The 24,444-nt window shown below is 39.6% G+C and overlaps 1 protein-coding gene across 2 annotated transcripts in view; it reads left to right on the plus strand.

The window, feature by feature from the left end:
* Positions 1 to 24,444, plus strand: part of FSIP1 (fibrous sheath interacting protein 1) — a 150,284-nt gene that overhangs the window by 15,462 nt on the left and 110,378 nt on the right. For both annotated transcript variants that reach the window (XM_067558022.1, XM_067558023.1), the window contains exons 6-9: positions 3,874 to 3,967; positions 10,973 to 11,071; positions 16,386 to 16,498; positions 17,369 to 17,479. In XM_067558022.1, the coding sequence (XP_067414123.1) occupies positions 3,874 to 3,967; positions 10,973 to 11,071; positions 16,386 to 16,498; positions 17,369 to 17,479 (417 nt within the window). The remainder of the gene's footprint in view (positions 1 to 3,873; positions 3,968 to 10,972; positions 11,072 to 16,385; positions 16,499 to 17,368; positions 17,480 to 24,444) is intronic.

Below are 24,444 nucleotides of genomic sequence, written 5' to 3' on the forward strand. Positions count from 1 at the left end.
AAGATGTATAAGTTAGATGTGAACAGAACCTATGGAAGAACAGAGGTGATTATAACAAAGGCATTTAAAGCCTCTGGTACAGCTTCTCTCATTACTGTGCACTCTGTGAAAAGAGCAGCGATTTTTGTTGGCAGAGAAATCACATGTCTTAGGAGGACATCTGTAACAGAATTGGCCAAAACTTGGGGGTTTTGGTTGGCTAAAAACATTGGATCTAAAGGTGGAGAGGCTTGAAATTACTTCAAGTCAAAGTTGCAGGAACTATCTAAAGCCTGAATCCCAAGGAAAAAAATTCACAGGCAAGAGTTGTAGACCCAAACTGGATGAGCAATCATCTCAGACAGAAGATTAAGAGAAAGCCTACAAGGAGTGGAAGATGAGAGGGATCAGCAAGGAAAGCTACCTCTTGGAGGTCAGAACATGTAGAGACAAAGTGAGAAATGCCAAAAGGCAAGTAGAATTGGAACTTGCAAAGGGAATTAAAACCAACAGTAAAAGGTTCTATAGCCATATAAACAGGAAGAAAACAAAGAAAGAAGAACTGGGACCGCTAAGCACTGAGGATGGGGTGGAGGTTAAGGATAATCTACGCATGGCCCAATATCTAAACAAATACTTTGCCTCAGTTTTTAATAAGGCTAATAAAGGGTTTAGGGATAGTGGCAGGGGGGCTAATTGGATTGAGAATATAGAGGTAGAAGTTACCACATCTGAGGTAGAAGCCAAACTTGAACAGCTTAATGAGACTAAATTGGGGGGCCCGGATAAACTCCATCCAAGGGTATTAAAGGAACTGGCACGTGAAATTGCAAGCCCATTAGTAAGGATTTTTAATAAATCTGTAAACTCAGGGGTTGTACCGTATGACTGGAGAATTGCTAACAAAATTCTTATTTTTAAGAAAGGGAAAAAAAGTGATCCAGGTAACTACAGGCCTGTCAGTTTGACCTCAGTTGTAAGCAAGGTGTTGTAAAAATATTTGAAAGAAAAAGTAGTTAAGGACATCAAGGTTAACGGTAATTTGGACAAAATACAACATGGTTTTACAAAAGGTAGATCGTGCCAGACCAAGCTGATCTCCTTTTTTGAGAAGATATCAGATTTTTTAGACAAAGGGAGTGCAGTGGATCTAATTTACCTAGATTTTAGTAAGCATTTGATACAGTTCCACATGGGGAATTATTAGTTAAATTGGAAAAGATGGGTATTAATGTGAAAATTGGAAGGTGGATAAGCAACTGGTTAAAGGGGAGAAACGGGTCATACTGAAAGGTGAACTGTCAGGCTGGAGGGAAGTTACTAGTGGTGTTCCTCAGGGATCAGTCTTGGAACCAATTTTTTTTAACCTTTTTATTACTGACCTTGGCACAAAAAGTGGAAGTGTGCTAATCAAGTTTGAGGATGACACAAAGTTGGGAGGTATTGCCAATACAGAGGAGGATTGGGATATCATATAGAAAGATCTGGATGACCTTGTAAACTGGAGTAATAGAAATACGATGAGATGTAATAGTGGAAAGTGAAAGGTCATGCATTTAGGGACTAATAACAAGAACTTTTGCTATAAGCTGGGGATGCATCAGTTGGAAGTAACAGAGGAAGAGAAGGATCTAGGCATATTGGTTGATCACAGGATGACTATGAGCCGCCAATGTGATGTAGCTGTGAAAAAAGCTAACATGGTCCTAAGATACATCAGGTAAGGTATTTCCAGAAGAGATAGGGAGATGTTAGTACCGTTATACAAGGTGTTGGTCAGACCTCATCTGGAATACTGTGCAGTTCTGGTCTCCCATGTTTAAGAAAGATGAATTCAAACTGGAACAGGTGCAGAGAAGGGCTACTAGGATGATCCGAGGAATGGAAAACTTGCCTTATGAGAGGAGACTCAAAGAGCTTGGCTTGTTTAGCTTAATCAAAAGAAGGTTGAGGGGAGATACGATTGCTCTCTATAAATACATCAGAGGGATAAATACTAGGGAGGGAGAGGAGTTATTTAAATTCAGCACCAATGTGGACACGAGCAAATGGATATAAACTGGCCATCAGGAAGTGTAGACTTGAAATTAGATGAAGGTTTCTAACCATCAGGGAAGTGAAGTTCTGGAACACACTTCCAAAGGGACCAGTGGGAGCAAGAAACCTAGTTGTCTTCAAGTTTGATAAGTTTATGGAGGGGATGGTATGACAGGACAGCCTAATTTGTCAATTGACTGATCTTTACTACTAGTGGTAAATATGCCCAATAGCCTGTGATGGGCCGTTAGATGGGGTGGGTTCTAAGTTTCTACAGATAATTCTTTCTGGGTGAGTCTTGCCCACATGCTCAGGGTTTAACTGATTGCCAGATTTGGGTTCGGGAAGGAATTTTCCCCCGTTGCAGATTAGCATAGGCCCTGGGGGGTTTTTTGCCTTCCTCTGCAGCATGGGGCATGTACGGGTCACTTGCTGGTGAATTCTCTGTACCTTGAAGTCTTTAAATCGTTATTTGAAAACTTCAGTAACTCTTAGATTAGGGGTCTATTATAGGAGTGGGTGGGTGAAGTTCTGTGGCCTGCGTTGTTCAGGAGGTCAGACTAGATGATCGTAATGGTCCTTTCTGATCTTATAGTCTATGAATCGGTATTTTACCATTTGCTTTTGGTGTGATTCAGAGCAAAAGCAGATTTTGCTGAAATTTCTCCCAAACAAAGACCTCCTAAAAATTTCTTTTCAGAAACACCAAAACACCATGTTCCTGAAAGGAAATATGTGACATTAACATTCTTAATTTCACCATAGCAGTGGCAAAACTGACAAGAATGTCAGTTTCACTCAGCTGTTGCCTAGGCTCTCCAGCACAAAGCAGGGGTGTCTAGCAGCCCCAAGAGTGTTGTCCTCCCAATCCCCAAACAACTGATTCTCAGTTTTTTTGCCCATCCAGTCCCAATCTCACCAAACTTCACGTCCTAATCTGTTTCCTGGTGTGTAACATGCTCAGTTGTTCTGTGGCAATGGCACCATGCATAGTTCAATCACATGTAGGAGCTGTGAGGGAATATAGGAGCTGTGAGGGAATATTTAGTGGAGATTTTAGCTACTAAACCATAAGAAGTCTCTGCTGAACACGTGTGCACTGAGATTTTTCAAAGACTTATATAACTTGGCGCAATTTTCATAGGAACAATACAAGGTACATTCCTGTCAAAAAGGCCACCCCTTGCAAAATTTTGAGTGCCTGCTCCAAGGTATGGGAACAGTAGAGCTTCTCACTAAAAAAGTCACCAGAATTTTTTGAACATTACAAAACATATTTTTTCCTAATCCCATTCTCAGAAATGGCCAAACTGATTTGACTGAAACTTTCCAAAAAATTCAAGTTGAGGTATGGGAAATTTCAGACCAAGCAGTTATATTTAGGCAAGGTTATGAGTAGGTGAAAATAGAGCCCAATATTGGGAAGTGTCTGGTAATGTTAAAAATAGGCAGTGCTACCAACTCTGTCTATAATATGTATAAAATTAGGTTCAGAATGGTAAATCAGTATATGCAAGGTAGATCATATTGCACATCTACCAGGATTCAAATTTATGTATGTATAAGCCTATATAGTTCCCATAATCCATATCTAGATGATATACAGTAATCTTAAGAGCATACAGAGCTTAAATCTGTGCTATCAAACACTCACTGGGTCTAAAACATTCAAATAACAGTAAGAAAATAATGTTCACCTAAAAGCTTGATTGATAAGAAAAGGCTTTTAGAGTGTGATCTGAAGTTTGCTAGACTTCGGGTTCTGATAGATCATCAGGAAAAGTATTTTAATGTAATTCCATCTCATCATATATTTGCTGCTTTCTTACATGTTCATACTTTCCCTCTTTTAAATAGTCTGTAACCTCACTAAGTGCTTCAGGAACTCAAGAGGAAATAGAAAATACAAACAAATTTTTAGCTTTAACTTCCTCATTGCAGGAGACAGTTGGTAAGTAAAGTAAAACAGGTAAATTATAAATATCTCATAAGATTATTTTATATGTTGACTATAACTGCATTTCTGTAAGTTCTAAGATATCATTACTATTAAAATAGAATAAAATGATTTCCATACCAAGTGCTATTTTAAACTTTTATTGATAAAATAGTCCTTGCATATAAAAACTTGTAAAGACAATTTTTCTAAACCTCAAACAGAATAAAAAGTATTTTTGCTGCTGTACATGCCTTCACAAGGTAGTGTTGCTTTACAGATCTTTGTTTGCAATAATTCTACATTACTTCAAAAGACAGGGCAATCTTGAAGGGAAGTAAGTAGAAGCAAGGTAGGTGAAATGTGAATCACTTATGTCTGTGATAGATGTTAGAAAAAAAACTAAGATGCTTTATAGACTGAGTTGGCAAACTGCAGTTTATCGTAACTAGTACAGAACCCTGTATGTGTATTCAGAATCTAACTATTGGCACCTTTATCTTCATTTCTACCCCTCACATTTACATTTTGACCTCTGACCCCCTAACCATTCAACCTATCTGGAAATTCATCAACAAAGCTAAACATTTTTAAAGGCCCTATCCAGCAGAGCAGATATATGATCTCCTGCAGTGTGAGGCTGTGACCATAACTATCACATTGAAAGAGAAGGTTGGCCCATCACATGCTCTGAGTGCTGCTGCTTCTGCTTCTCAGAAGGAATGACTTTTAAGTACTGTAGAAAGAAATCTGGAAAATAAGTATGGAAACCAAGAATGTTTAACCCACAACCTGTAACTGAAGCTGAAGTTAGTCCTGCTTTGAGCAGGGGGTTGGACTAGATGACCTCCTGAGGTCCCTTCCAACTCTAATATTCTATGATTCAATGATTCTAACACATTGGACTACTCCTCAACATTTCCAATGGAACTGGAATTCCAGTGCATTAGGGCTGCTATCCTACAGCAATCTAAATAAACCTCTGGTTACAACAATAAAAAGATTCAGAGTTTCAAAAATATACCTTAATATATTTTAATATCCTTGGTTATTAATGCAAGGATCACATAGTTTTTTGAAATCACACACAGCATTCTGTGGGGTAGTTGACTCTACAGTATTGTTACAAAGGATAATTTCACAATGACTCTTTTGCATTTAAAATGTAGCAAACACAGCTGCTTTGGTCTTGTCACCTTTGTTTTTGACTGTGCTTTGCCTTGGCAATTACCTTGGCAATGCTTACACTGCTCTCAAATCTAATAATTGTTTTGTCCAGCTCTTAAACACAGACTTCCTTTTTGGCTGGGGAAGGATTTCTTGGAGTACACATTTTTGACCTCTGTAATCTAAAAAAACATTTCAACCCCTTAAATAAAAGAATTAGCAAAAGTTGTCTTTTGGTAGCCCATTGCACTGTTAGACTCTTGATTCTTAGCACCCCATACATCCCAAACTTAAAAATATTGTATTACTGGCTGTTACAAAATTTAATGAGAGAATCTTTACTAGGAATAATCTTGGATCTATCAGAATGTTTCTTTCTATAGTTGCCTGCTGACCATTTACATTAGACCTGTTGTGATTTTGTGTAGTTTTATAACTGAATTATACCATTCTGTGCTGGACTTTTTGAAAATGGTGAAGAAGTATACACAGGAGAGGAGGATTTTTACATCAATAACTGCATCACATTTATTTAGTTAAGGGACAAAAACCACAAGATTTACATCAGCTTTGCAGCAATTTAAAACTGTCCGGTAGGTGTCAGCATCTAATAAAAAGAATATGCTTTACTAGGTTTCTTAAACTTTAAAATATGGAGAGAAAATTTGGTTCCGAGGTTATGTTTAACAAACTCCACATTGCACTTCCTTTTTCTTTTCACTACTGTATAAGTCACGTGGATTTTGGTGCATGGCAAAAGGAGAGCTGTGCATAATTTAGATTTTTTCCAAGATCCTCCTTGCCTCAGGGTTTTAGCATTCATCAGGTCCATTTTGTATGATTGGCAGCAGAGAACTTGCCTGGGTTGAAAATAAAGAACTGAACGCAATTAATTTTGTCTTTTAGTGCTTGAATATTTAGCTTTTATTTTATTTGATGACAACAAACGATGCAAAGAGACTATTTTGAAAATAGCCATTAGTGTGACTGTGATATCAAATGCCTGCTACATCTACAAAATCACTTCTATCCAGCCACTTGTGTCTCAATTCTGTGGCAGCCTGACTTATGGCAGAAATTAGACTGCAGCTGTAAGACTCGCATTCATTTTTTACTAAATGACAACCATCATCATGCTTTTAGTTGAGAAGGATAGTATTAATTATTACAGGCTGTTTGTCGTTTAGTTGTTATTAGTTATGTCTCTCAAATGTATGTAGGTCCTTACTGTATGTGCTCTTTAAGTGTGCACGGATTGCAGAGGAGCCAGTGACTGGTTTCTTTTTAAGCGCCTTAACATGCACTTCTTGGCTAATTCTTGCCAGGAGCATGACTAAGGCCTGATCTACACTAGAGACTTTTGTTAACCAAATCAGCTTTTTGCGCCAAAACAGTGGTGGTGTACACATTGCAATCCCATCCCCCCACCAACCCAACTCCCCTGATTTTGTGACAAAATAAAACCACCTTGACGAGAGTCATAGAGCTTTTTGCACAAAACTTTTAGTGACAGTGTAGACACCACGCTTGGTTATGTCGCAGTAAATGGCCTCCAGGAAGTGTCCCACAATACCTATCCTGATGGATCTGGCCATCAGTTTGAACTCCACTCCCCTGCAGCCATCCGCCCTCCCCGCTTTAAAGTCCTATGAATTTTTGAAATTCCACTTCCTGCTGGTTGACATGGAGAGCTCATGAATCTTCCCAGCTGACCATGGCAGCTCCACAAACCAAATGTTCTCCCATTTGAAGAACACCAGAGCTTCTGGATCTGATTGGCATTTGTGGAGAGGAGGCTGTGCAGTCCCAGCTCTGCTCCAACTGAAGGAACTTTGATACGTATGGTCAAATTTCTTGTTTAATGGCGGAGAAGGGCTATGAATGGGACACACTGCAGTGCCATGCAAAAATCAAGGAGCTGTGGCAGGGGTACCAAAAGGCTCTGGAGTCAAACAATCACTTTGGTGCAGAGCCAAAGACCTGCCATTTCTGTAAGGAGCTGGAAGCCATCCTCGGCGGTGACCCCACTTCCATCACCAAGAAACCCCTGGATATCTCCGAGGGCCTGGAGGCATCGGACACCAGAGTCAACCTGATGAAGAAGTCGTGGGTGAAGAGGTTGAGTTGGAGGATGATGTGGAGCAGGGACTAGGTTGTTTGCTGACATGGGAAGCCAGGACCTCTTCTCTACTCAGAGGGTTCGAGCCAGACCCAGCCCCTCAAGCTGTGATGTGCAGGATAGGGGAGCTCTGGTAAGTGATATTTTTGAGATGCTGCTGTTCAGTTACATGAGTTACAGCTGTTCTTTGCTTTGTTGCATTATGCAGCTGGTTGAAGGGATAGAAATGCATAAGAGTAGCTGTGTTTGCATGCGCTTCCCATTCCCTTGTTGTTCAGCTAGCCAGTACGGGGAAAAGTGTGTTAATGCACACCGAGATTTCATGGGAATCCTCCAGAGAGATATTTTAGAAACTTTCCGGTAGGTACTTGCTAATCCTCTGCTGGAGATTCCTCAGCAGAACTGCTTTGTTTCTTTCCCTGTTGTAGGAAAATTTCCCATGCCAATCGGCAGTCACTTGTGCAGGGACCAAAGCAGCACATAGGTGAGCAGCATAAGGAACTGGTTGGAAGCTGCTCGCATGGAGGAGATGCACCCTAGCATCCCCACTTACTCTCAGGAGTGAGATATCAGTTTCTATGGCCCCCACATGTGGAAAATGGTGGCACAATTTGAAATTTTGTCCCTATCTACTTGCATCAATACCCCCAACAACACCCAGAACCTTTTCCCCAGTTTGAGTGCCCTCTCCCTCTGGGCACAACTCTCTATGTCCTGGTTGATCGTTGAGCTGTGTGCTTGCAGGGGACAGTGAAAAAGAGGTGTATTTTACAGTAACGCATCAATGCTGTTATTGCACTCCCAATAATGCTTTTGTTTATTGTGCTTCTACAGATGTGCCCATCAGGGGAAACCCCTAAAAACCTGCCGAGTGCCTGCAGCTGATAACAAATGCGACCATGGAGAAGCAAAGCGAAATTGTTCCCAGAACTCCTCCAGCCCTCTGATGGGGGCAAAAATGAAAATAGGGCATGGAGACACACTGTGTCCGAAAACCAGAAAACTGATATGCAGGAAAGAAGGGAAAACCAGGAATGAGTGATAGGATGTCATGAGTGCATGATACAAGCCATGGAGGAGCAAACAGAACTGCTAAAGTTACTCATAACGCTGCAGATTGAATTCATTCATGCTCGACCCCCTTGCAGCCAATACAGAACTGCTTTCCAATCCCTTCCCAAATTCCACCCTCACATTCCTACCAAACATCTCGGTACTCGGTTCACGCCCCCCCCTTCAAACAGTTTGCAGAACTATAGCTGGACTTACACCCAGCTGTCATAGCTCACACTGCCCCTCACTGCTTTCTCCCCTCCAGCCTAGCTTTTTGTGTGTGTTGGGAATAATTGTTATTTAACAAAGACATACTCTGTGAAGGATAAGCAATCTTTATTTGTCTTTTGCACATGATGGTTGCACCTCACATTAAGACAGTGCAAGCTGGTTAGCAGTCATAGCATGGTACAGTGCTGTTTACAAAAACACCTTATTGGTGCTGATTATCAAAATAGCTCCTCCAGGCCGCCCTGATTCAAAAGGCCTTCTGTTGTGCCCCTCTAATAGTCCTGACATCTGGTTGTTCATAGTCAGCTGCGAGGCAATTCGTCTCTGTGCTCCACCCAGAGGGAAACTTTTTACCCTTAGCTTCACAAATATTATGGAGCACAACGCAGACGGCTATAGCCATGGGAATATTTTCCTCATTTAGGTCTAACCTGCCATAAAGGCATTACCAGCAAGCTTTTAATCTGCTAAACACACATTCAATGGTCATTCGGCACCTGCTCAGCCTGTTATTGAAGTGCTCCTTGCTGCTATCCAGGTTGCCCGTGTAAGTCTTTATGAGCCATGGCAGTAAGGGATAGCCTGGGTTTCCCAGAATCACTCTGGGCATTTTAACATCCCCCATTGGAATATTTTGGTCTGGAAAGAAAGTCCCTGCTTGCAGCTTTCTGTACAGGCCAATTTTCCTGAATATGCGTGCATCATGCACTTTCCCTGACCAATCCATGTTGATGTCTGTGAAATGCCCATAGTTATCCACAAGTACCTGCAGTACCATAGAGAAGTACCCCTTTCTATTTATGTACTCTGTCACAAAATGGTCCGGGTCCAAAATTGGGATATGTGTGCCATCTATCACCTTGCCACATTTAGAGAATCGCATTGCTGCGAAGCAATCCACCATTTCATGCGCATTTCCAAGATTCACGGTCCTTTGTAGCAGAAAGCAATTAATGACTTTTCTCACTTGTGATGACACAGCTTTAACAGTGGACTTCCTGACTCCAACTGATTAGTGACCAACTGGTAGCAGTCTGGAGTTGCCAGTTTCCACACGGCGATTGCCATGTGCTTCTCCACTGAGAAGGCAGCTCTCATTCTGGTGTCCTTGTGCTGCAGGGCAGGGGCAAGCTCCGCACTGAGTTCTATGAATGTGGCTCTGTGCAATCAAAAGTTCTGTAGCCACTGCTCCTCATCCCAGTCCTGCATAACGATGCGATCCCTCCACTCAGTGATTGTTTCACGCACCCAAAAGTGGTGGTGCACTGCATGCAGATGCTCCGTGAATGCAAACAGTAATCCAGCATTGTTTGACTGCATGACACACAGAAGGTCAGGTGCCTTGGATTCCAGTTCCAATTGGGAGCTGATGATATATTGCATGACAAGCCACGATGTGTTCAGAACACTGACAACAACAGTGGAGAGCAGAGCAGGATCCATCCTTTCAAATAGAGATGGCGGGTGTGCAGGAAAATGGGGCTGTTGAAAAATGCCATGTAACACAGTCAGAAACCCATAGGATGATAAGACAGAAATCACTGCATCATGAGATGTTGAGCCCGCAGTCATGATACACTGTGATCCTCTCTGCCTTCCCATGACTTTTAGTGGCACAAAGTGGTGAGTTGCACCGTGGGATAGCTGTCCACAGTGCACTGCTCTCACTCTCATTGCTAGAGCGCCAACTGTGGATGCGCTTCAGCAACACAATAAGTGCTGTGTGGACAGACATAAGTGTTGTAATTACTGTACTTTTTGATCATCGCTGTTACTTGTGTCAACAACACTCTGTAGTGTAGACAAGGCCTAACACTTGGAGTACTTCAAGCAGCTCTTGAACACTGGGATTTTTGGCACCCATTTCTTCCAAATCACACTGCTGACTGGATTTCTATCAACTTGGCACAGTAAGACACCTGCTGTGAAAATTCACTGGGAAGTTAACTCTCAGTTGAACCTCCTAAATGGCTCCTCAACTGGCTATTCATGTCTACTGAAGCTTTTGAATATTTTGGCTTTAGACCCTATTCCTTACATACAATTATGAGCCCTATATAAACCTGCAAATGCAGCAGCAGGAAAAAAAAATGTAATCCCATTTACTCAAAACCTGTACCAGACTTCATAGATACATCAGAAGTGGTATAATACATTTTCATATTTTTCTCCAGTTTTACTTGCCCTTGTTCATAATTATTCCCTTACTCACATATTGACTCCCATACTCATCTCCTTCCCCCCATAACCTCTCTTCCCCTCTTTTACTTCCTTTATTCTATCTGTTGTAAAATGTTTTATTGTATTGTAACTACTTAAAGAAAACCAATAATAAACTTCTATGACTCTTGCATATCATACTTGGAGAAATGTATGTAAATCATATTATGTCATAAAAATCTGCTTTAAATAAATATTCAATAATTATTCAATACAATTCTAATTAACAGATCCTTCCCATTCTGAAGAAGATGAAATATTTATTTCAGTATTTCACACACAGATTAATTCAGAAGATTATGACTGCAATGAAAAGCAAGCTGTACACGGTAAGCCCTTATTCCAGTCCTATAATTACATAATCAGTTTTGTATTCTGGGTCTGAATGAGTAAAATGTAAGGTAAGGCTGTAAAGGAAGTATTGTGTGTCATACAGATGTTGGAAAACATAACATTCCCATGATATATGTAATATAAATAAGTACATATAAATATAAATACAAACTTACATCCCTGATTGAAAATGTAGGAGTTTATCAACAATGTGGTTCTTTTTGGAAATAGTATAAAATTTATCTCTGCTATTAATCTAATACTGTTAATCATAGGATCATAGAAATGTGCAGCTGAAAGGGACCTTGAGAAGTTTCATATCCAGCCCCCTGCACTGAGGTATGACCAGTTGAAATCTAGACCATCTGTGATAGGAGTTTGTCTAATCTGTTCGTCAAACTTCTGATGATGGTGATTTCACAAGCCCCTTTGGAAGCCTATTCCAGAGTTTTAATATCTAACATAAATCTCCCTGCCTGTAGATTAAGACCAGCAGACATAGAGAACAATTGATCATCATCCTCTTTATACAGTCCTTAACATATCTGAAGACTTTTATCAGGTCCCCTCTCAATCTTGTTTTCTTATGAGTGAATATACCAGATTTTTTTTAAAAAAACCTTTCTTCATAGATCAGACTTTCTAAACCTTTTCTCATTTTTGTTGCTCTCTTTTGGTCTCTCTCCAGTTTGTCCACATTTTCCTAAAATCTGGTGCCCAAAATACTCCAGCTGAGGCCTCACCAGTGTGGAATAGAGCAGGACAATTACCTCCTGTGTCTTACATATGACACTCCTGTTAAAACACCCCATAATATTAACCTTTTTTGCAATTGCATCATGTTATTGATTCATACTCAATTTGTGATGCACTATAATCTCCAGATACCTTTCGGCAGTACTACTATCTAGCCAGTTATTTCCATTTTGTAATTGTGCATTTGATTTTTCCTTCCTAAGGGAAGTACTTTGCACTTGTCTTTATTAAATTTCATCCTGTTGTATTCAAACCAATTCTCCAGTTTTTCAAGGTAGTTTTGAATTCTAATACAGTCCTCCAAAGTGCTTGCAACCCCTCCCAGCTTGGGGTCATCTGCAAATTTTGTAAGCATATTTTCCACTCCCTTATCCAAGTCATTAATGAAAATATTGAATAGGACTGAATCCAGAACTGACCACAGTGGAATCCAGCTATATACTATATGCCACCTAGTTTGACAGTGGATCATTGATAACTACACTTTTCAGTATGGTCTTTCAACTAGTTTTGCACCCACTTTACAGTAATTTCATCTAGACCATATTTCTCTAGTTTGCTTATGAGAATGTCACATGGGACTGTGTCAAAAGCCTTACTGAAATCGAGATATATCACCTCTACTGCTTCCCCCCATTCACTTGCCAGTAAACCTGTCAAAGAGGGAAATTAGGTTGGTTTGGCATATTATGTTCTTGACCAGTCCATGGTAGCTATTCCTTACAACCCTGTTACCTTTTAGGTGCTTACCAATTCATTGTTTAATAATTTGTTCTAGTATCTTTCAACGTATCAAAGTTAGGCTGATTGGTCTCTTTGTTCTTCTTTTGAAAGATAGGTACTATGTTTGTCCCTCTCCAGTCCTCTGGCATCTTACCTGTCCTCCATGAGTTCTCAAAGAGAATTGCTAATAGTTCCAAGATTGCTTCAGTTAGTTCCTTAAGTACCCTAGGATGAATTTCATCAGGCCCTGCCAATCTGAATACATCTAACTTATCTAAATATTCTTTGACCTGTTCTTTCCCTGTTTTCGTTTGTGTTCCTTTTCCCTTGTTGTTAATATTAATTGTGATGAGTTTCTGGTCACCATTAACCTTTTTAGTGAAGACTGAAGCAAAATAGGCATTAAACACCTCAGCCTTCTTGATGTCATCAGTTATTAGCTCTTCTTCTCCACTAAGTAGAGGAGCTACACTTTCCTTTGTCTTTCTCTTGCTTCAGTGTATTTAAAGAACCTGTTCTTATTGTGTTTTATGTCCCTTGCTAGATGTAAGTCATATTGTGCCTTAGCCTTTTTGACTTTATCCCTACATGCTTGTGCTATTCCTTTGTATTCATCCTTAGCCATGTGTCCATGTTTCCACTTTTTGTAGGATTCCTTGTAGATTTTTAGGTAATTAAAGTGCTCCTGACTGAGCCATATGCTTAATATGCAGCAACATCATCCCTTATATGTGCAATTATTAGACACCTATGCTCAAAAAAACATCTCTTAAATCTGACAATCAATACAAAGTGTAGTATTATCCAATCCAATTATCTAATGTCCCTATTTTGGGGAAGGTTTCTCTGGCCCTATTTGGCATCTTCAGACGTCCTTAATTTCCTGCAGTTTAGTGGGTTTTTTGTGTTGTTTTTTGTTTTTGTATTAAACTGATTATGGTACAGACTGCACTTGTCTTGATGTTTGAGGATCTCCTGACAAAGATCAGACATCAATGCTAGTTCTTTTAGATCTGTCTGTTGTTTTGATTCTATTGCTTATGAAGTACTTTTGTGGCAGATATCGGCCCAGATAGATTGAGCTGTGCTTCCGGGCCTCTATTCTTCCCTCTCTGTGAGATTCTAGTGGGTGGTATTGGGCAGTTGCTCATTTTCTTAAAGGGTTATTTTCAGCATGTATCTGTAACCACTAGGACAGTAGTGAAATGTTTTAAGTTGCCATTGCCGTTAGTATGCCCATGATGCTCAGCTCTACTTGATTATTATGTGATTCAAAGAAATCTGGTTTCTTGGTGACTGGCCAACATAGGGGGTTGGATGAGAGGGACTTGGTTAGAGATCACCCACAACAGTGGAGATGGGGTGTGTGTGTGTGTGTGGGTCGGGGGGAGGGGGGGTAGAGTCTAAGGAGGAGGTGATATTTGCTGCTTCTACTGAGGCTTCTTGTTATTGTGGATCGGTTAGTAATCTTAGTCTGTTGCATTCTTGGCTGCTCCTGGGTTTCCCGTTAGCAACAGTTGACAAGATAGGCCCTGAGCCAACAAAGCTAAGAAGGCTGTGCTTGACTATAAGTACTTGATTACTCCTGCTAACTTCAGTAGGACTACTTACGTGCTTAATTTTATATTTAATCCAGTTACATGCTCTGCTGGATTGAGGCCATAGTCTCTTTCCTCTGCTCCAGACATCAGGTTGCAGTCTTTCCTCAATGCATTTCTTGCCACAATTATCCATGTCTCTGTCACTTCTGCATTAGATGTTCTATGTGGACCTACCTTTGAAGGCCATTCAGACTTTGGCTAGCACAGAATGCAGCTGGCCCTTTCTTAGGCAATGCTTCTTATATGGCAGTTAGTACACCTGTGCTTGTAGACTGCACTGGTTTCAGGGTGAAATGCACAGTGTTCATTTTTATCTGTAAAATCCTGTATACTCTGGGTCCTGGCTAGCTTCAAGGTAATGTCTCTTCTATGCTCAGTAATAGCAATTAAGATAATTTGGGATGCTTTACATAATAGGCCCTAGATTTGAACCCTGGAGGGCTGGAGGCAGTTTTTTCTTTGAGGCCCTCCACTTAGGAATTCATCTCCTTCATTGGTATTTGCAAAGCCAGAGTTCGTTTGACCTTAAAGAACATTGCACATACTCTGTATAGACTAAGACTTCTATGCAAAGGAGTAGATAGAACTTCTTACATGATCAACGGAGCTTTCTTTTAGTTGCCTTTTTGGTTAGATTGTGTATTGTTTAATTTGTGGTACTTTTAAATGTAGTGTATGTGCTCCTAGAGGCTGTGATATCATTAGATTTATAAAAAGATCAGCTAAGTAAGTACATTCTAGTTTTATAGCTAAATAATCCCCAAACTTGTGTCTAACTCCAGAATCAAAGAAAATCAGGATATGTCTACACTGCTGCAGCAGCAGGCATCGATGCAGTGGCATTGATGAGCAGGTCTGTGTAGACCTGCTCAGTTGATGGGAGAGCACTCTCCTGTCGACTGAATTAATCCAGCTCCCCAAAAGGTAGAAGGCATCTCCTGGGAGAGTGTCTCCTGTCAACATAGTGTCGTGAAGATGCCGTGCTGCACAGATATAAGTGTGTGTTGACATGAGATATGCTAGTTACGTAATGTAACTAGCGTATCTCACGTTGACCCAGTGTGGCAGTGAAGACCAGGCCTGTTATATATGCAGGAGAACAAGATCAATTTGTGAGATTTATAGGGCATTAAATGTGATTGCTTAGCTTTATTATTTATAAATCTTTGGAATCTGGATCATTCCTCTAGTCATGAAAGAATTACCACTTTAAAATTATTAGAAGTCTCTGAATAGCACAGACCATATACTGTCTTTTCATGTGGTATTTAGAGAAACATTTCAGAAAACATTAAATCTGAAAATAACTTGGGGGTGAATTAAATGTTCAGTGTCTTACTTTCTAAACAATCTGTTCTAAAATTTAAATTTAATTATCACAAATAACATATTTAGTATTGTTACTTAGAAACCAAGTTTGTTTCATAACTTGCACAGATTTAAGATGAGTTTTAAAACAAAAATTGTTACAAAAAGGGTCGGTAGAACATCAAAGACCTCATCTGTTCTTCAGCTGTTTCATTTAAGAAATACGCTTGAAATATCTTTGCCAGAGCATGATGTTGTGAATGCCAAGACTATAATAGGGTTCAAAAAAGAACTAGATATGTTCAGGGAGGATAGGTCCATCAATGGCTATTAACCAGCATAGGCAGGGATGCCAAACCATGCTGTGAAGATCTAGTCTGTTTGCCAGAAGCTGGGAATGGGTGACAGAGGATGAATCACTTCATGATTACCTGTTCTGTCCATTCCCTTGAAACACCTGGCATTTCCCACTGTTGGAAGACAGGATACTGGGCTAGATGCACCATTGGTCTGACCCAGTAAGGCCATTCTTTTGTTCTTAGTTGCATGCTTTCCCAAAAAATCACCACCTCGTTTATCTAGTACTGGTGATATATATAGTTCATGCAATAGGAGAGTTAAAAAGAATGGCTTTAAAATCATGGGAAATGTTTCTAACATTTTTTAGGTCAGATCTCTATAAAAGAACATTTTGGCCTTCAATAAACTGTAATCTTACATAAGAAATAACTTTGCTACATGGGCAAGTGGGCATCCCTAAAAATTTGCATTTGCCACATTTAACTGTTGAAATGGTTATGACAATGGTTCTTTGTTAAATATGTTCCAATACTATAAATATAATAAATAGTGAAAATAGTAATTATTGATTTTGTCTAGTGAAGAGATAATTACATTTTTGCAACTATTTTCTCAACTACAGACCATCTAAATGAAACAGAAATAAGTGACTCACTGAATAAAACAGGAAAAACACACCAAAAAAGTGACACCAGAAGTAAAAACACTCAGGATTTTATTAAGAAGAACATTGAGGTATGTGTTAAGGCCTAAAATTACTCAGAATTAGTGAGTTACACTAAATGCATTGTCGCCGCCCCCCCCCCCCCCCCAAAATGTGACAGTGTACACACACTTCTACAAACAGGTTGGTTTCTTGATCAAGCCATCCCATTACTAATTCTGTGAGAGTTAATCAGGATTAAATGAACAACACTGAACTACAAAAATGTGCTGCTTATTGCAAAGTGCTGCTAAATTGAGGATTCGTCCTTCACTGATTGCCCAAATTTGCAAATTAGGGTTGGTATTAGATTTGCTTTTAGATGATTATATAACAATCAGAAGGACTATATTTTCCCATCTGTGTCTGACCACAGCCTATACATTTTGTAGACAAGTACTTCTTTATAACCTTTTTCTAAAAAAAGAAAAAAAAAGGAAATTTAGTGTTCTTTAAAGGTAATAATGGGTGGACACTGAATGGCTTGAAATTCTCTATCTACAGAACAGTTATAGCAAAGGCCATGGTACTGCAATGTGTCCTATACCATTCAGCCAGTATTTCTGAACCCTGATGGAGAGGGACAATTATTGCCATAAGAGGGAAGTTCATTTTCCATACATCATTTAATTCTAGACCCATCTGCTAATGTTCTCTGCAACAAACTTGCCAAGTGTGGTAGAGGTATATTGAAGTGGGCACATCTCTGTGCCTTGAATGGGAATAAGAATACTAATTTACTTCATATAGGCCACCAGATTTGTCAGTGTTTGTGATCAGCTAGGTTTTGCATTTTAACTAGTAGCACAAAAATGAAAACTTCTGTTTTCCCATGTCAGTCTGGTGAGCAAACTCAGTTTTATAGTTTCATTTTTAATGCTTTCTCTCCATAAATACTTAAGTTGGCAAAGGATTCAGGGAGCCAAGTGATTATGCTTGAGGAAGAGAAGAAAAGATTGGTTGAACTGTTGAAAGATATAGAAGATAATGGCAGTGAACTTCAAGGCATTGAGGTATGATGATTTTAATTTGCTCTGATTCATGACTGGACTTTTATGGATGCTTATGATCTGAAAAGGGGGGTAAACAGTGAGGTGGCAAAGTTTCAGATGATATAAAATTACTCAAGTTAGTTAAGTCCAAAGCAGACTGTGAAGAGTTATGAAAAGGTCTCACAAAACTTAGTGAAAGGCAACAAAATGGCAGATGAAATTCAGTGTTGGTAAGTGTAAAGTAATATATATTGGAAAACATAATCCTACCTATACATATAAGGTGATAGGGTTTATATTAACTTTTGCCACTCAGGAAAGAGATCTTGGAATCATTGTGGATAGTTCTCTGAAAACATCTGCTCAATGTGCAGCGGCAGTGAAAAAAACCTATCAGTGTTTGGAACCATTAGGAAAGGGATAGATAATAAGATAGAAAATATAATACCACTATAAAAATCCATGGTATGCCCACACCTTAACTACTCTGTCTAGTTCTGGTTGCCCTATCTCAAGAAAGATGTATTAGAATTGGAAAAAGTACAGATAAGGGCAACAAAAATGATTATGGGTATGAAATGGCTTCCATACAGGAAGAAATTAAAAAGACTGTTCATCTTAGAAACGAGAAAACTGAGGGGAGATATGATTGAGCTCTATAAAATCATGAATTATGTGGAGAAAGTGAATAGGGATGTCTTATTTACCCCTTCACATAACACAAGAACCCAGGGGTCACCCATTGAAATTAATAAGCAGCAGGTTTAAAACATAAGGAAGTACTTCTTCACACAATGCAGTCAGCCTGTGGAAATCATTGCCAGATGGTCAGGGATGCAACCCTGTGCTCTGGGTGTCCCTAAATCTCTGACTGCCAGAAGCTGGGACTGGATCACTCGATGAAGTGCCCTGTTCTGGTCATTCTCTTTGAAGCATCTGGCACTGGCCAGTGTTGGAAGATCGGACGTTGGGCTAGATCAGTGGTTCTCAACCTATTTACTATTGTGGGCCGATTATGCAACTCTCTGTGTTATGTGGGCCACATCCAAACAATATATACTATCTGTATGGCCCTGAGGATGTCACATGGGCTGCAGCTGTGTGCTGATTGGGCCGCAAGCAGTCTGCGGGTTGAGAACCACTGGACTAGATGGACCATTGGTCTACCCAGTATGGCCATTCTTAGAACATATCAAACTATAAATCTGTATCTTTCGTTTTAGGTCTTACTGCAGATTTAAGGTAGTGGGTTGAAGTGAAAAAGTGTGATTTATACTATTTACTCTGTTCAGCTTCTGTAATCTTTTGAAATGTAAAGTTTCAAAGTTGATATTTGACTGGGAAATAAATGAACAGTGTTTTTCATCTCTTAATAGTATCAGATTCTACTACTTTTAAAAGCGTTAGATGAGTACTATAAATTATTATGCCATCTTTTTTGCTGGTAACATATTACCCTCATCTTCCCTAAAGTTGACTATGACTGCATTATATGCACATTCTGTTATGTTCATTGCGCACCAACCATTATGGATAAGGAAGACAGCAATGTTATATCCATTCATGATGCAATCACCATAGAAGTTATAAGCCTGTACTGTACTAACATCATCAGTTGAATGGGAGTGAGATTGAGACTAAACAGTACCCAGTGGCACAACAGTGTTGATGTTCGTAAACCAGAAACATTCTAATAGTCTTTTACTGTGTTGTACCATCAAAATTTTGTAATGCCATATATTTCTAATAGAGAGTATAATGTTGTTGTGACATACCAGGGCACAATCCAGACTAATGGGGGGGCTGTGTCACCCTTGTCCTGCAACCTTGGGTGCCTTACAATGCCTTGCTGTAGTACCTCCCATGTGTGCTGCTCACAAACTACCTGCTGGAATGCAAGCCATACCCTGAGTGTCTGTGTGTAACTTCAGCCTGCCATATACACCCTGAGTCCCAACAGCCTTGGTTATACTGCAGGGTGACCCCAACACCCTCCCAGTCTGGGATCTTCCCCAGAAATATGTGTCATATACCGCCCAGTCCTCTCCTGGACACTACAGATGTATGAAGGCCATTATTCCTTTAAGGGAATAATATGCCATCTTATTATTTTAAATGAGTACCCAGACTCTCCAACTTAACACATTTAGTTAGATAAAACAGAGAAGCAAGTTTATTAACTACAAAGAGATTGAGAGTAATGAGGCATAAAAGTCAGAAATGGGTACAAGAAAAATAAATAAAAATATTAAAAACTACTACTTAATACTAAATACTAAAACTATCTTAGTTACAAAGATAACATTCTCACCACATGATCCAGCAGTTTACTGACCAAACTCTCAGGTCAGGACTTCTGCCCCAAAGTCCAACAGCTGTTTCATTTTGCCCTCTCAAGTGCAGAGAATGTGATGGACAAGGAGAGAGAGACTGGTGCCTTGGGATGTTTGTCCTCCTTTTTATAGTTTATCCCTGTAGAGGGGTGGCACTCACCTTCAGGAGCGCCCCTTTCAAACAGAGCATTCTTTGTCATTAAAGACCTTTTATAGCAGGCAATATACAGAGCCTTCTTGAAAGTGTGTTTCCAGAAAGCTTTGTAAGTTGGATGCTCACCAGGTTGGCTGATTTTAGGAAATAGGCTGGCTTAGTTTTGATGAACAAAACCCACTCACTCAGTTTGTGCTCAGGAGGAGATTGGGATTGGAAGTGAACGTAGGTTTTTTGAGTGGCCTCTGCACAGTCCTGCTATGGAAGTGTGCTGGGGGCTGCAGAGTACCACAACCTTCTGAAACCAGTGTCCATCAGGGTAGCCACTTTTTCTTAATCCCTGAGAAAGGGCTCAGGGCTCTGCCCTGCATGGAATGAGAAGACAGGACCTTGCCTCTCAGTTTCTTTTCTGGTCCTTGGGAAACAAACTTGCATCACACAGCATTTGCATGAAAAAGATTTGGCAGATGGTTTGCATTTTGGAAGCAAGTAGAATCTGTGGGTAGGAAGCTATGTCAGGTCTGATTGGGAGCTGCACAATAGGCCAAGGAGTCAAAAACTTTATAAAATGCCGAAAAATCTTGTAAACACCAAAAGCTATGCTGATTATTGTAATTAGTCAACTGTGTGCAACAATTAATAGTAAAAGCACAAACAATAGGTGAGGCCCAGTGAAAACCCAGGCACAGGTTTCCAGGTCTTTATGCTACTGTGACTCAAAGAACTGAGGCAGTTGGAGATGCTGTCTCCTATGGAGCTGTGAGCAGGAGAGATCATGGACATCCAAACAGGTGCTGCTTCCTGAAGGTTCTTATGGTCTGTGGCATCACAGGATGCTTCCCAATAAATGTGAATGTGCAGAGGTGACTCTTGAAAAATTTGGCTATTGGTAAATAACCTTCATTTCTCACTGTACTGAAAGGGCAGCCTCTGTGGTTGAGGGGCCTTTGCTCACTATCCATCTACAGAGATAATTAGGAGTTAGATAGTACCCAAGGTTAAATACAAGTTTGCGAAGTGTAACACTTCTAGACATTTAAAATGTTACTCAAATGTAGTAGCTGTATTTAGTCACTATTAACTATGGAAAAAAGTGCTAATGTAAAAGTAATGGTAACATTTCAGTTTCACAAAAGTTAAATTTGAAATGGCTCTGCCAGCAACCTTAAATCATCTTCTTTTGCCAAATAAGTTACTGTCATGCTGTCTGGGGTGGCTCACAACCATGAGTGCCAACCTCAGGACACACTGTCAAAAGGCAGGGCAGATACTCCAAATGAGTTATATGTTATATTATTAGATTTCACCAACCCAGTAACAAATGTGAACTCTTAAAGCACTATAACAGTCTTACCAAGGAGTCACAGACAGACTGGAATGCCCAAACAGACTATCTTTCCATTCTGGCAAGATGAATTGTGTGATTGATGATCACTTGACATCAAAAATCATAATAATCAGGTTACTAGCAGTCCCAAAGGACTGTTCACTTACCCAAATCCGTTGTACTCAGATCTCAAACCAAAGACAATACCTGTAGTCAATCCTGTAATAAACTAACTAAAGAAATAAGAGTTATTTACCAGATTAAAGCAGATAAACACGCACATACAAATGAGGTACAATCTTAAATTCGAAAGGTAATAGAAGCATCTATAATAAGCAAGCCTTTATGTCCTTTGGGGCTAACCCAAGCCAAACAGTTTGGGGATCTCTTGCTTATGTCTAGGAATCTTTGCCCCTTGGAGTTCAGACAGCATAAAGAGACTCCATTTCCTTCTGGTTAGGGATTTTTATCCCCCAGTCTCTAGATGGACAAGTGCTTCTGCATGTAATCTCTTCATGGGTGGGGGCAGCAATCGACAGTCTTTGTTCCACAATGGCCAACTTGGATGCAGTGGTCCTAATGGCAGGAGATAATGCCTCGGGGGGTAATCTAGTATTTCACACTTGGTAATGCTTCTTTCCTGTTTGGAGAGTTTACAGTCTTAGCAAATATTTTTTATAGTTACAGAGAAAACATTTAAACATTACCCTATACCAGAGGCGGCCAAATATACTGACCCCCAAGACTCCCCTTCCTGCTGGACAGAAGCCTCTGGCCCTACCATCGTGCCACAGGGCAGAGGCTCCGAGCTCCTCACCCCAGTCTGGTAGACGGAGAATGAAGGAGGCATTGGTGGCTCTGCGAGGTGCACTTTAACTGTAAAAGAGCTGCATGCAGCTCATGAGCCACAGTTTGGCCACCCCTGTCTTACACCATGGGATACAGATATTATAAGTAGGATTACTATATGCAGCATCCTACAAGCATTCCATAATGTCTAAACACTCAAAACATTATTATAACTCTAATTTATATTTTGGTAATTCTAACACACAAGCCAGAATGGTTTCCAGCTATGCATTTGTATGTGTTCAGTGAGGCCTAGGGATCTTGACATGAGCTGGCATCTGGTCTGCCAGCATCACAGTTAGTATAAGATTTTTCATAGTATGATAACCCTTAACTATATCTGTGATATACTGCTTTATGAAATAATGCAATCTAAGAAACAGTACTTTTTTCACCATTTGTCCTCCATTAATCTCTGTAAATAAGTTGAATGATCTAATTTTTTTTACTTAAACTGCACCTTTCTCCTATGGCAGAATTAAACATGAAAACTCTCATTAGTGAACTTATGTATTTTCGATAAGGCATATTTGGAGTATCCAACCTAGAGAAGTCTGCATCAGCAAAATTTTTGTTATAAGTTTACAGAGCATTGCAGTTCTGTCTTCATGAGTACTTGTATCTGTAGACATCAAGTTGATACATTTATGAAGGGAGAAAAATATAAAGGTATACTGTACAATAGAAAAAAATAGATATTAACAGGCATTTTCTAATCTTATTTTCACCAATGTAAGTATGGTCTGGAATAACTCCATTTAGTCAACAATTCTACAGTGGGGCAACTAAGCAGAACTGATAGCATATCAAGTGTAGAGTATGTATAGTGTATTAGTTTTCTCCTTCCCCTTCCCCCGCTATGGGTATTTATGTTGAGTTAGTTTCCAGTCATGTGGTTAGGACAACTGAGAGGCACTATCCATGCAAAGTGCCTTCTGAAATGCAACTTAAATCCATCTTTATGAACAATGGCCCCAGGAAAAGGGAGTAGATTCATCTGATTACAAATTGGTTATAAAGAGATAAGCCTGTAATGGCTTAGCTATTTGTGGTTATGGCATCAACAAAGCAATGATTTAAGGAACCAGATTTTAGGTTGGTTTATGTGTAGTCACTCATTCTGTGGCCCAAATAAATACCTTTTTGATTACTCGAGAGAAGCCACCAAATATAACTGATGCTCTGGGCCAATACAAATATTTTCTCCACATAACATGGGGTGCAAGAAGACTTGAACACCATAGCTAGCATAACTGACTCATTTAGCTTTGAATGTGTGGGCCCAAAAGGCTCTGCAATCAACAGTGGCATTTCAAAGCAACATTTGACCTAACAGTCAAAGCTGAGTATCCTTAGAAGCATGTTTCTTGTATAATACAGGTGGAGTAAGCAACCGATGTAATGGTAATGTGCTGGTTAGAAGAGTCTGCTTTCGCTCTATTCTTAATTCGATGATCTTTAGAATAACAAAATTTGAAAATATAGCTCACCAGATCATGGGTCAATCTTCCCTTTCCTCTGTGTAACTATTCCTGCTGAAAATGGTTCAAGGCATACCATCAGGATCACGTAACCAAATCTACTTGAAACAGATTTGGCAGCATGAAGATGACATTTTAATCAATAGGATACTTAAATATTTCAAGAATATTCTGATAGAAACAGAATGAAAGAAAAACAAATCTCTTCTGTCCCTTTTTTTTTTTCTTTTTTTTTTTTTTAAATAAGCTCCTCATTCTAGCGCACACTTTTCACATTAATAAAAGAAAAACCTGGGAGAGACCAATTTAGAAACGACTTCAACTGAAAATCTTTTAAATGTTTTTTTTTTTGTGGTGAACATTAAAGATAGTAATATACTTTCCAAACAAGAAGAATGGTATTATTTACTGAATGCAGTTTTATTTCTTCTCTCTAGATGTGTAGTCCCTCAGATTTTTAAAACATGAAGCAACTTCAGAAATAGTTAATAAGGGATTTCTGTATATCAGGAGTCACCTGTATAGGATGACTAATGAAGATTCAGCCTAACAATGATTTAGCAGTTTCTTATACCAACTCTGATTGCAGCCTGGCCATGGATATGCAACAGTCTACCTAGGTTCTTATATTGGGACCAGTCACCTTGTTATCTGAATACCTATTGGAGACTTTCTGTTGTTTGTGACAGACTTTCAGCCGCTCACATTAGAAGATGATTATGTATTGCTGCAGATTTAATACACAGTGAACACCAGACAAATAGGAGTGACAGTTTGAGGATTATTCTATGAGATGATTGTTAGAAAACACTTAAATGTGAATTTTATGGCCAAAATGGGGA

The sequence above is a fragment of the Emydura macquarii genome, unplaced genomic scaffold (genome assembly GCF_026122565.2).
Source record: "Emydura macquarii macquarii isolate MOO-44397 ecotype Brisbane River unplaced genomic scaffold, CSIRO-AGI_Emac_v2 contig_1876, whole genome shotgun sequence".
In the NCBI taxonomy this organism is placed as follows: domain Eukaryota; kingdom Metazoa; phylum Chordata; order Testudines; family Chelidae; genus Emydura; species Emydura macquarii.